This window comes from Diabrotica virgifera, chromosome 1 (genome assembly GCF_917563875.1).
Source record: "Diabrotica virgifera virgifera chromosome 1, PGI_DIABVI_V3a".
Classification (NCBI taxonomy): domain Eukaryota; kingdom Metazoa; phylum Arthropoda; class Insecta; order Coleoptera; family Chrysomelidae; genus Diabrotica; species Diabrotica virgifera.
Genome location: NC_065443.1, coordinates 79,373,164 through 79,387,708, shown reverse-complemented (window position 1 = coordinate 79,387,708; position 14,545 = coordinate 79,373,164). Strand labels below are relative to the sequence as shown.

At 35.9% G+C, this 14,545-nt stretch overlaps 1 protein-coding gene across 1 annotated transcript in view; it reads right to left on the bottom strand.

Moving 5' to 3' along the window:
* The window catches only part of LOC114327220 (probable multidrug resistance-associated protein lethal(2)03659), an 80,164-nt gene extending 72,061 nt beyond the window's left edge, over positions 1–8,103 (bottom strand). The window contains exon 1 of the mRNA XM_028275761.2: positions 7,938–8,103. Coding sequence (XP_028131562.1) covers positions 7,938–8,014 — 77 coding nt within the window. The 5' untranslated portion in view covers positions 8,015–8,103. The remainder of the gene's footprint in view (positions 1–7,937) is intronic.
* Between the last annotated feature and the right edge of the window lie 6,442 nt (positions 8,104–14,545).

Genomic DNA, 14,545 nt, shown 5'->3' with positions numbered 1-14,545 from the left:
CTATCGCCCAGTCCATAACAGCCAATAATATTACTTTGTCTGCATTTTCCTATCTTAGCATTAAGGTCACCCATCAGAATGGTGAGATCTCTAGTCTTGAGTTGGTCGGTAACAGTTTTTACATCGGCGTAGAACTTGTCAAGTTCTTCCAGTTCACTTTCCGCTGTCGGTGCATACACTTGTATTAAATTTATGTTTCTGGGTTTCGCGTTCAACTGAATCATTATGACTCGTTCAGATACCTGGCATACCGCTCTAACACATTTGCTAACCTCGTTTGAGACTATGAATCCTACACCATGACGATGGTAATTACTCTCTTCTCCTGCATAATATACTTCATGATCATCCACATGGCATTGGCCAGATCCGGGCCATCGCATTTCACTGATACCCAGAATTGATATTTGCAGCCTTTTCATCTCATTTATGGCATTGTGCGTTTTTCCTGGTTCATATAAACTCCGCACATTCCATGTGCCTATTCTACAACTTCTCTGTATATCAAATTTGGCCAAGCGGGAGATTCTTCGCACCCCTGCCCCATTTAAGAAGCGCCCGTACTCGGGGCCATCGTTTATTTCCTCAGCCATATTGAATAGTTACTCAGGTTCAAAAATTGCAATTTTTCGATTTTTTGAAAGTTCAACCGCGTTTATCTCGAAAACTATGCATCCTACGAAAAAACTTTTTTGTACGTAACAACATTTTTTGCTTAGAAATACTGTTTGCTTAGAAAATTGCTGTTATGTAATTCCTCAAGTTCTTTGTTTATAACAATCTTATCGACATCTGAATCAACTGTTACCCAAAGAGTTCGTGTTCTACGGGTCAAAATACATAACAAAAACTTGGGTGAGTCCATCTGAATTAAGGAAGTCGTTGTACCCCCCTGGCGACAGGACTATTGGTTTTTCACTCAAAATAAGAAAATTACGTTCATTTGTGTGTTTTCGGTGCTGCTGTATGGGGTGGACGCCTGGACCTTAAAGAAAGAAATAAGCGATCGACTTAAACTATTCGGGATGTGGATCTCCTGAAGAATATTAAAAATAAGTTGGGTAGACCGAATAACAAATGTTGAGGTCCTCGGAAAGATGAAAGAGGAAAAGGAGAATACGATTAAGATAAGAAAGTTACAATATCTTGGCCACGTTATAAGAGGTACTAAATATGTGTTGCTACAAACCATAATGCAAAAAAAAATACAGGGAAAACGAAGTATTGGAAGAAGACGCATCTCCTGGCTCAATAATCTAAGAAAGTGGTATAATTGCAGTTCCGTCGACTTATTCAGAACTGCAATCTCAAAAGAGAACAAGCTGTGATGATTACCAACCCCCTTAGAGGAGACGGTACCAAAGAAGAAACAGGGATACTTCATGTTCCCGTTAGTTATCCAGTTTCATCGGCTTTAAGTCGTTTCAATTTTACACACACCAAAACTTATATGGAATCACCTGATATTTCTTATTATTTCGTGCGAATTGAAAAAAACGAACACACGAAGTCAAACAATATTTATTTTAAAGCAATTTAATAACAAATGGATAACAATTAAATTAAACAATAAAGTATTTAACAAACAAATTGAAACTAGTTGTTTTAAAGTCAATATAAAAAAAAAATTCAATGTAAAACAAATAATGTTTAAATTGTTTTTATTTATTTTTTTTTGTGTTTTTTAGTAGTCAGTGTTATCACCCCTAGTCCTTATACAAGCTTCAGTTCGTGGTAGGTTACTCCATATTTTGTTGTGGTAGGTTACTCCATCCTTCAAGAGCAGCTTGTACTAGCCGTGCGGTGTTTTGTGGATTATCCCGGCGAGCTCTAATTTTTCTTTTATACATATCCCACAAATACTCTATAGGGTTAAGCTCGGGTGAGCAAGCAGGCCACTCCAAACAAGGGATACCTTCTGCTTAAATGATGTCTCTAGTCACTCTAATGGTATGTGGAGGTCCATTATCATGCAAAAAAAATTAAATTTTCTGCTGTTACACCTCTGCAGAGCCTAACTACAGGTTATCAACATATCTGTGAGCAGTAAAAGTTGATTGGATGAAAAGTAAAGGAGTTTTTTTACGGACCACAATTTGTGTCCAGAACATTACACTTCCCCTTGTATATTTGTGAACAGATTTGACAGTTTTTGTTCTTGCTTGTCTTCCTCGACCTCTAAGTACACGATTTCGTGGGTCATCTGATTTTACACAAATCCTGACTTTTCCTGAAAATAGCACATTTTTTCAATTCCCAATGTTCCAGTTTTGGTGGTGAAGACATCAATTTAGGCAATCAATCTTGTGCTGCCTGGATAACTCAGGAACCTATAACTGTCTCCTGCTGTATACTTCTTGGCACGAACTCTTCTTCTTATCGTTTCAACTGAAACAGTTACACCTGTAGCTTCCAAAAGCTGCCTTTGGAGCTGTAGGTGACAAATGGTTGGGTGTCTTCCAGCTGATTGCACTATAAAACGATCGTGGCGAGCTATTATTACTTTTTGGCGACTTTGGCTTGCTTTATTTTTGAGCTTTCCTAGTTCCTGTTACCCAGCATAAGTTTTGTACAGAACCCCCTGGGTTACGCCCAGCTCTACAGCTATGGCTCTCTGAGAACATTATTTGCTCCACAAGACCAATAATCTTTCCTCGTTGAAGTTCTATAACCCCACATGAGGCATATTTTCGTTTTTGGACGCAAAAGTTAGTTTATTTATTTTCGTTCAATTTGCAACTCAAGCAAATAACCTATACTGTACCGAGCTGTACTATCTGATTGTCTTATAGATTTGTTTATTTTCAATAAAAATCTTTATCTACGACTGATGCATAATATATGTATTATACTTGTGGTGTTTGCAATATAATGCCATATAATAATCCCTTAGGGATTAATAATGCGGGATTAATAGCTATTAATCCCTCTGGCACAACAATCACAAAATTCACCACGGAAACAAAATAATCAACCTCAAAAAGTGTCACTGTCAAACGAATAGTATATTTGACAGTTTGTATTGAGATGGACGAAAATGAAGAATCTTTTAATTGTACACCACCAGAAATTGTAGAACTAGCTACAGCAACAGCATGATAAACAGTAATGTACCATTTTCTTGTTCTACAGCAATCGAGATCCCAAATATTTGTATTAAAAGCTCTACTAAAGTTAATGATGATTCTCAACCAATTCAGTTTATTAATTGTACTATTACTAATTTTAATGTTTTTAACAAATAAAGTTGTTCATTAAAAATCTTAAATTAATTAATTTGTCGTAGATAAAGTAGAGTATACTACTCGCAATAATAGCTCTCATTCCCTCGGAATGTTACTCCCTCGCCGCTAACGCGGCTCGGTTCGTAAATATTCCTCGGGAATAATAGCCATCATTATTGACTCGTGGTATAATCTACTATTATTCTTCGTAACTATAACAAGTGTTTTCCAATGAAATAAATATTACTTTCAAATACATCGTGATTCCACATAAGTTTGGGTGTGTGTACAATTGTATAATGTAAATTTCATATTAAATCCAATAGGGTCTATTTAGCAAATAAAATGAGAATGGACTGATAGGTTCTAAAACGTTTTGAACATTTATGTAATCCATTTGAAATATATAATCCAAAAAATAAGACTTAATTAAAATTATACCTACTACGAAATGAGTTTTTACTTCGATGTTAAAAGTTATTTAACTATATGGTATACAGCAGCGGTGGGCAAATACTTTAAGCGCGGACTAAAATAAAATTTTCAAAATGTCTTCCGGGCCGGAGGACTATACGACTATACCGCGTACGTACGCTGTGCACACGTGAATGTTTTTGGTTGAGTTTTTTCCCTGTGCAAGACATTTTTTTGACAGAAATATTATAGTATCATTTTAAAGCATTTGGTCAAAGAAATTTGACTGTTAAAAATAGGTAATAGTAATAATAAATAATTGTCTTACTTGGGTGTACATGCGAACAATCTTTGCCCAATACAATATGTCACGTAATTTTTAAAGAAATATGGTCCATTATATTGTCATAACAAGGATCCAGATAAAAAATTAAGATACTGAACAAGTAGACAAAATGAAATACTTAGGAGTCTGGATTACGGAGAATCTAAATGCGAAATCAGAAATTCGATCAAGAATAGAGCAATCAAGAACAGCTTTTTTGAAGATGAGTAAATTTCTGAGTAACCAAAAACTCAATCTGCAAATCCGATATCGGATGGTAAAATTTTATATCAACACTCTATTGTACTTTCTGGTTCCGAAGCTTGGACTGTTAATGTTGAATTAATAAGAAAGCTGGAAGCTTTTGAGATGTGGCTTTTTATGCAGCTTTTTTGATTTTGAAAATACCATGGTCCGATCATATTACGAACGAAATGGTGTTGCACAGAATGGGAAGAGACAGAGAACTTTTGACTACCAGTAAATAGAGAAAGACATCATATTTAGGGCACATACTTAAATATGATAAGTACGAGTTGTTGCAGCTTATTATGAAGGGCAGAGGCGTAACAGAGGCCCCCGCAGCATGAAGCTTGCGGGGGGGCCCCAATATGTCAGGGGCCCCACCTTGTCATCTAATTTATGTAAAAATGTGTTATTGTTATATTACTTTACGCATACATACGCAACGTTTTTAAGCAGTGTAGTATTGAAAATGAAGTTGTCCATCAGATAGATATGTACAGTGGAACCTCGATAAGTCGGATTCATCGGGACCGCGGCCGATCCGGGTTATCGAAAATCCGGGTTAGTCGGAGAATATGGTAAAAATTAATAAAATACTGTATACTTACAGGTAAACTCTGTTATAATTGCGAAAAAAAGAAATACATAATATGGACAATACATCTAAATACGTACAGTTGTATACATTATTGTTCATTTCATGGTAAAGAACTTAGTTAAACTGGAAAAATGTTTGTTTTGTCTGATGAAAATCGGTTTGGGTTAGCCGGACTTCCGGGTTATCGGAGGCCGACTTATCGGGGTTCCACTGTATTAATAAAATTGTTGATATATTCGCTGACAGTATTGCAAGAAGAAGATTGTTTATCTCATAGAATAATTCTATGTAATAATGTAATCATTTATTAATTTTTGGTTTATTTTATTCTATACCAATAAAGATGAAAAATAAAATGTAAGTTGTTCTAAATAGTGCATGAATACATTAATAGCCCAGTAAATGACCGTTTTGGAGTGTAATTATCAGTGTTACTTCGGATTTGATTGACAATTTGGATTTAGATTCTACTTATCCCCCACTTCAAAGTTGTACTTGTGCCGTTGGTTGCTTTTACTTGGGGTTAAAAAGAATACGTCCGAAAATGGATAAATTGACTAATTATAAGCAAATTTTGTTCTACCGAGTTTTTTCTCTTTCAATACTTTTCGAGTTATTTGCGAGTGAAATTATTTATTTTTCAGTAAAAAAATTTTTTTTCAGGAGGATATCCGCAAATAACTTAAAAAAATAAGTATTTTATCGAGTTAAATATTATCGAAATAATATTTTTAGCAAAAATGTAGCTTATCAAAAAACCAAAATGTGTATTCATGAAGTCTATCGACACACTAAAAGCAAATTTGTAGCCCATGAAAAATTGTTCTTATTCGTCCAATTCCAAATCGAATATTTCAACGTGAAATAACCAAAAAACTTACCACTTTTCGGAGAAAACTCATTAAAGCTTTTTTTAAATGTTTAAAAAAGCTTTATTTTTATTTTTTTATAAAAGTTTCTAATTAGCAACAAAACTAATCGAGTGACGCTCAAAATAAGGTTAGTCCCTTTTTTGGTAAAAAAATTCGTTAAAATCTCCACTTATTTAGCACCTCAAATAAAATTAATTGTTAGCAATTTACCATTACTTTATACATATATGTACAGTATGTCCCTCTAAGTTGGAACCATATGGAAAAACTTGTTTATAATATATTATGATCTGTAAGTTTGTCCGATTCAAAGTTCTTATTTTTGACAAAAATTGATTTTATAGTAAAAAAAGTTTTGTATTTTGGAAAAATGCTTTTTTTTTAAATAACTTAAAAATCATTAGGTATGTAGTGATACGAAAAATCTCAAAGAGTAAAGAAATGTACGTTTTGCTTCTATAAATATTTTGATTTAATTTTGTTTTTCTGTCAGACAAAAATTGGTTAAGATATGGCTGTTCAAAATTTGCATACACTCATATTAGTGACTCGTTCAAGCACTTTCAATTATAACCCTTTCAAAAATAAGCACTGAAGCGGTAAAACTTACAGATCATATAGAACAAAGTAAAGTAATTTGTAAAGCGATAGTGAGAATTTTCGGAGTGCTAAATAGGAGGAGATTTTCACGATTTTTTTTTAACAAGAAATGGGGTAAATTTATTTTTAGCGTAACTCGCTTAGTTTTGTTGTTAGAAACTTTTGCAAAAAATAAAAAAAAGGGTTTTTTTAAACACTTTACAAAAGTTATCATGAGTTTTCCCTGACAAGTGCTTCATTTTTTGGTTCTTTCACGTTGAAATATTCGATTTGGAATTTGACGAATACGAAAAATTTTTAATGAGCAACAACTTTGCTTTTACTGGGACTTCTTTTTTTCATTTTTCTATAAGCTACATTTTTTCCTAAGAATAATAATATTTTTTTCGATCAAATACTCTTTGAGTTATTTGCGAAAAACCGCCAGAAAACGTTTTTTTTTGTTGGACAATAAACATTTTCTCTGGCAAATAACTCGAAAAGTATTGACTTGACCATTTCGGTGGTGACACTGAAAATTACACCGTATCGCCGGAATACATGTTCATTTACTGGGCTATAATATACAAAGTTTTTGTTACACAAGTCGCATTATTTAAATAGCAATTTTTTAAAGGGGCCCTTATTTCCAATTCGGCGGGGGGGCCTCGACCAAGTTTGTTACGCCACTGATGAAGGGTAGAGTCGAAAGAGAAAGTGGTCCTCGTAGACGACAAATGTCCTGGCTGAAAAACATTCGCGACTGAACCGGGTTAAATACATAGTCGCTTTTAAGAAAAGAAAAAGATATGATTACGGCTCTTCGATATAATAATACTCTCTATTATTTATAAGCTGTTATAACATCAGATCAAATAAGATGTAAATTGGAGCTGGAAGGTCAGATAATAGAACAAGTGATGGAGTTTAAATACCTAGACATCACATTATCTAGCTACAGAAGGCTCGAAACAGAAGTGGAAGATCAATTGAATAGAGCAAACAGAGCCGCAGGTTGCCTGAATGACACAATATGGAGAAATAAAAATATCGGAAAAGAAATGAAAGGCAGAATTTACAAAACAGTCATCAGATCAATAATGACATACGCGACAGAAACATGACCCGACACAGAGAGGACAAAAAGATTGCTCGAAACAGCGGAGATGAAAACCCTTCGAAAAATCGATTGTAAGACTCTATGGGACATAGCTAGAAGTACAGATATACGACGGAGATGCAAGGTGAATAACATTAATTACTGCGTAAGAAACAGAAGAATAGAATGGAATGACCACATAAGCCGAATGACAACAAATAGGGTAGTTAGGACAGCGAGAGACGGATCCCCAATAGGAACACGATCAGTAGGAAGACCATGAAAACGATGGAACGACAACTTAGTAGAGGCACATTGAAAAAACATACAGAGGCATATCTATACAAAAAGAAGAAGAGAAGATTATTTATAAGAACACTACACACTCTAATACTGTTGATTTCAACAAAATAAAAGAGATTCAAAAATTGCTTGCGGGATTTTTCAACGGGCCGGATAAAGTAAGCTAAAGGGCCGGGTCCGGCCCGCGGGCCGGCTTTTGCCCACCCCTGGTATACAGCCAACTCCCGGGAAGTATTCAGTTTTAATTTAAGATAATATTGATAAAGATAAAACTTACGCAAACGACAACTTTGAAAACACATTTGCCGTTTCCCTGGGGTTTTGCTTTCTTCTTACTTTTTGATTATAGTCCATATTCAACAAAATTGCAAAAACATCTTTCAAAGCTGCCGATAAAATTTTTGTGAAGAGCTTAGAAGATCATATATTTTAATAAGATAATACTTTATCTGTTAAATATTTGTTTAAGTCTACCGTACTTAAGACGACCTTTAAGTTTATTAATGTTATTATATGTAATTTGATTTGTATGTCACACATAAACAAGTATACTTAGTTCAGTCAAACGGTGCACAAAAGTCTCCCGAAGCTGAAACTTTCATATCCTCGTTTAGCTATTTGTATACACTGTCGGATATTTATCGCTCTGTAAGCCTTGTCTTTCTTTGTAGCAATACCTAAAAAACACAATGCGAGAAAATCTCTCAGAATATCGATTAATTAGCCTTATGAGCCACAATATAAGATATTCCTAAGAATACTTGACAACAGAATTAGGCACAAGTGCGAAGAATATCTCGAAAATATCCAATTTAAAAGGTAAAGTTTTCAATCCTAATAGCAACATTAATAGTATTGAAAAATATTAAAAATATTACTAAAAGGTTTTTAAATTGAAAACCTATTGGTCCATTTCCCTGGTAACACCTCCATGGCTTCTAAAATTTGCAAGCCAGATGGATGCTGCAGTGAAGACAAGAGGGAATTCTAAAATGTTGCAATTCACAACCCCCGTCTGCAGCTTGGAAAAGTTCCAACGGAAAATAGACCTAGTTACTCTATAGGAGTCATATTAATATAAAATAAAAATGTATATCATTTTTTATTCAGTTGCAATGAGAAGGCAAAACAATCTTATTTTTCACTTAGAACAGGGAGCGCAGTCCAGCACTCTGAATCGACGTTTTTCGACTCTTATTGGAGTCATCATCGGAGAGGCGTGGGCCTGCTGCTCTCTGCTCGAAGTGACCAAACCATGAAAGTTTATCCCCGCATTGCAACTGACGTATATGGAGTAGGTGACTAGCGTCATCTGGCAACTGAAAGGTAAAGTTTTCAATCCTAATAGCAACATTAATAATATTGAAATAATTTTGAAAACTTTACCTTTCAGTTGCCAGATGACGCTAGTCACCTACTCCATACACGTCAGTGCCAATGCGGGGATAAACTTTCATGGTTTGGTCACTTCGAGCAGAGAGCAGCAGGCCCACGCCTCTCCGATGATGACTTCAATAAGAGTCGAAAATCGTCGATTCAGAGTGCTGGACTGCGCTCCCTGTTCTAAGTGAAAAATAAGATTGTTTTTTCTTCTCATTGCAACTGAATAAAAAATGGTATACATTTTTATTTTATATTAGTATTACTCCTATAGAGCAGCGTTTCCCAAACGGTGGGTCGCGACCCAGTACCGGGCCACGAATCGCCGCTTCAGATCTTCACGTGAACATGAACACCTTTTACACTGCGAAGTGCGTTGCAATGTGCGGTGCGACGTTGCGAGGCGCACATCGCACCTTGCACATCAAACATCGCGCATCAAACCTCGCACCTCGCACATCGCAACTCGCACATCGCATCTCGCACATCGCATCTAGCACATCGCCCCTCGCACATCGCACCACGCACCTCGCACTCACACACACCACTGTATGTAGCGAGTATGTAGTATGTAAATAGTGGGTCACGAAGGATAAGCACAAAAATAACCGGGCCACGGAAAAATAAGTTTGGGAAAGGCTGCTATAGAGTAACTAGGTCCATTTTCCGTTGGAACTTTACCAAGCAGCAGACGGGGTTTGTGAATTGCAACTTTTTAGAATTCCCTCTTGTCTTCACTGCGGCATCCATCTGCGACCAATATGTTTTCAATTTAAAAATCTTTTAGTAATATTTTTAATATCTTTCAATATTATTATTGTTGCTATTAGGATTGAAAACTTTACCTTTCATTTGCCAGATGACGCTAGTCACCTACTCCATACACGTGAGTTGCAATGCGGGGATAAACTTTCATGGTTTGGTCACTTCGAGCAGAGAGCAGCAGGCCTATGCCTCTCCGATGATGACTCCAATAAGAGTCGAAAATCGTCGATTCAGAGTGCTGGACTGCGCTCCCTGTTCTAAGTGAAAAATAAGATTAGTGAAGAATAAGACATAGTGAGGGGAAATCGATATAAACTATTACAATTGATCCTTAAAGGCAAAATAGAGGACATTAGAGGTGTAGGGAGAAAACAAGTTTTTTGATTAAAAAACACGTGAATGGACTCTGATATCAAATGCAGGACAATTATTCCATATTGCAAGATCTAGAAGCCTTCGCAATGGTGATCGCCAGCATCGGATAATTCTGATATGGCACGTGAAGAAGAAGCCTTTTCTAAACATTCCCAATTTCGCTAACTTATTATTGCATAAACAAGCATACATTTGGGAAATGTACAGATTAAAAGGGTTCATAAATACAAATACCTGGGAACCTGCATTTCAGAAAATAATGATCAAACAACAGAAATAAGGGCCAGGATAGAAATAGCAAGAAATGCGTTTGTAAAAATAAAACCAATTCTCTGCACTAAAAACCTTAGATTAGAACTGAGAGTAACATGGACTTGGAAAGATGGATACTGAAGCAAAAAGACATACCTAAATAAGCCACAGCCATTTAAAATGTGGTGTTACCGAAGGATGCTAAGGGTAAGAACAGAACAAGTAGGTCGAGGTGGAGGTGTAGGTCGCGGTGGATGCTACTAGTTAAGTCGCGGTCGATAGCACATAGCAAGGAGGTCACCTGCTCTGTCAGTCGAGCTAGAACCACTATCAAGTGAAGTAGTTTAATGAAATTTCTTTGACAAAAGACTGTGCTTTGATAGTGATGAAATGGTAGCTGTAAATAATCAGATCCTCCTTCATATTTCAAAAATTTACTGTATTTAAGTGCTTTAGAAATTCAAAAATAAACTGAATACAAAAAAGGGAATATATAAAAAGAATCAAGTCAGATAGCGTAGGTAATGACAACTTGGCTTCGAACGGACGAATCACGGGGAAGCATCCTTGTAGGTCGCGCAGTAGACATCCATGTAAGACAAGCTCATTTTATTTTCAAAAGCATCGATGTAAACCTTCTGGATGGCATCGTGCTAAACCTCCACTTATCTGCTCTGTTCTCTTCCATTCACTACAGTGTGTTTATTTTACATGGATATCGACATCAACCGCGACCTCCACCTCCACCTCCACCTCCACCGCGACCCACTTGTTCTGTTCTTATCCTTAGAATAGCATGGACACAGAAGAAAACGAACACGGAAGTATTGCGAGGAATGGGCAAATAATACGAAATAATAAACAAAATAAAAATAAGAAAGTTACAATACCAGGGACAAAAATGAGGGGACAGCGATAAGAAATTCTAAGACTGATAATACAGGGAAAAATAAGAGGAGTATGGAATATAGAAGGAGATGAGTATAGAACTCTTTAGAGCAGCGGTAGGTAGAGTGAAGATAGTGATGATGATATCCAACCTCCGATTGGGAGATGTCAATTAAAGAAGTATAATTGAAATTTAGCTACATTGTTCTGGAAGGGATTTAGGAAGAGACCTTTATTTAAATTCAGGGTTAGAAGATATGTAATATTATTTTTCTGTTTAGGATTTTATTTTATATTTTAATATTTTATTTTTTATTAACAGCCGCTTGTGATGTTTTTCTGAGTCGTAGGAGAAAGATTTTGACTGTTTAACAATAACAATTCGGGATAAGAATTTATACTACAAAACTTTTGTTATTGAGGTGATAGGTATTAGTAGATGCTGCTGAGGAAATAGTTGCGGCACAAACACTGTCATTGCTTTACTGAACAAATTTTAATATTATTTTCTGCTGACCTAAAACTTGGCGGATTAAAAAAATAAAACTAAATTTATTCATGACCTTACGAAGAGGTATATGTCCTGTAATTGTGGCATAAAATATAAAATGACGTTTGTCGTTAAAAATCCGTCCAAATATAATCAACGTGCGGTCATACAAAGTTCAACCTTCTGCGTGCAAGGTCATGTTAACATTTTTGTTTCAACCAGGAAGGATCCTTTCTCATAGAGTTTACAGAACTTAGAGTGCATATCAAAGGAAACCTGTATATTGAATCTTTAAACAAGGTAAATCAAGCAATATGACGAAAACGTGCAGAAAAGCTCTCATGTGGTGTCATTCTTCAGCACGACAATGCTCGGCCTATGTCGGTAAAGTAGTGAAAGGAAATCTACATACAACGAACGAAACGAAGGATATTAGAGCATCCCATGTATAGTTCCGATTTATCGCCCTACGATTTTCATATCTGTGGGCTTTGTGAAATGGCGTTAAAAGGTAATCGTTTTCAGATGGACGAAGAAATACAAAATTCTGTAAAATAATTCTTCGAGCTACAGCCACAAGAAATTGGCATCGATATTCATCGGATGGTGAAACAGGGTATGCATCGGTTGGTAAAACAATGGAAGACGTGTCTTAAATTATAGTAATAATTATTTGTAGACATGTTGCTGATAAATTTTTTTAGATCAAATATGAGTTTCAATTGAACAAGCCTCGAATAAAAAAGACGAATTAAAACTTAGGAGCACTTAACTGGAAAAAAATCCACGAGGATAGAGATAAAGAAGACTCGATTTGTTAGTGGGAGGCAAAATTTCTTAGAACAATACAAATAAACCAGTTGTTCACATACAATGTTTTAATTTAAGCAATTTTAAAGTTGATTTCTCTAAAACCTGAGTGAAACTTGAACCCTTCTATCACAAAAGCGCCAGAAGATCAATGCGTTTAAGATGTGGTGTTGAAGAAGAATGCACCGAATAATAGTCTACCAGCAGTACCAGCTATCAACGGTGAATTGTTTAGTTTTTTGTCTGATTGTCTTTGGAAACTTTCCCGGAAGGAGAGCAGGGGAACAATCAGCAATCCTGCATTTAACAGTCCTTTCCTTCTAAGAAACACCAATAGAAGCATCTAATTGACCGTTTCAGGTGAAATTGTCTTGAATAATGGTGGAACAACAGACGGAAGCCAAATAGACCACATCCTAATCTCAAAAAAATGGAGAACAATTGTACAGAATGTAAGGTCTTACAGGGGAGCCAATGCTGATTCGGATCACATTTTGGTGATAGGCGACATGAAATTGAAGATACTTAAAGACAAAAACGACAAAAAGAAAAGAAAGAGGTGGAATAGGTCAAAACTAAATACAGATAATGCAAACAGAAAATTCTGCACTAAGTTGTAAGAAAAACTACTAGTCCTAAAACCATCGAACATAGATGAAACATGGGAAGACATAAAAGATAGTATCTTAACAACAGCTGAGGAGACGACAGTACTAATGGAAGACAATAAAAGAAATAAAGAATGCGAGCAAGCTAGTAAAGACAAGGACAAAGCAAGACACAGGTGGTTGGCCACAAGGAAATAAGAAGATCTCCTACACTATAAAGAGAAGAAGAAAGAGTCAGACAAATGTTGCAGAACTAAAAAGAAGAAATGGATTGAAGACTTACTGCTGGAACTCGAAGCTAATAGTACCGATAATGTAAGACTATATAAACACATAAAAGCACAGAATAAGAAAAAGATACCGGCAAATATTGGAAAAAAAGAATGGGAAACACACTATAGAGAATTGTTCAAAAAGAAAGACGATGCTGAAAATGCAGAAAATGAAGAACAAACAGAAAATAGGAATGAAGAACAATCAGAGCCTCCCTCATACAGCGAAGTATTGGCGACCAAAAACAGATTAAAGACAAGGAAAGCAGCAGGAGCAGACGACACTATAAATGAGTTCTTCAAGAAAGGGGGAGAGGAACTAGCCCACAGAATCCACAAGCTGATAGAACGAATATGGGAAGAAGAACGCATGCCGAACGACTGGAATTGCGGTCTGACAACACCAATCCCTAAAAAAGGCGACAAGACGAAATGCACTAACTGTAGGGGAATCACGCTATTAAATACAATGTACAAACTATTAACTAATTTGATCAGACAAAGAATAGAAAAAGAAACGAGAACAAAAATAGGTGAATACCAACATGGATTCAGAGAAGGTAAGTCAACAATAGGTGCAATACACATTGTAACGCAAATCGTCGAAGAAAGTTACGAGCACGGAATAGATCTACATATACTGTTTATTGACTACAAGCAAGCATTTGACAGTGTAATAAGGGAGGAGATAATTAATGATATGAATCAACTAGGCATTCAAGAAAAACTAGTAAGACTCACGAAAATGACGATGAAGGAATCCAAGGCACGAATCTTAACAAGGGAAGGTCCGTCAGATGAAGAACAAATGGAGGTAGGTGTCAGACAGGGAGACTCCCTGTCAACAACATTATTTAACATTGCCATAGAGGGGGCAGTAAGAGTAGCCAAAATTATGGGAACTTTTATCGAATCTTCAGCCCAACTGATAGCGTATGCAGACGATATTGCACTGGTTACTGGAGATTTAAAAACCATGCAGAATATAATATTAGTACTAGATAAAGAAGCAAAGAAGGGAGGGCTAGTAATAAACCAAAGCAAA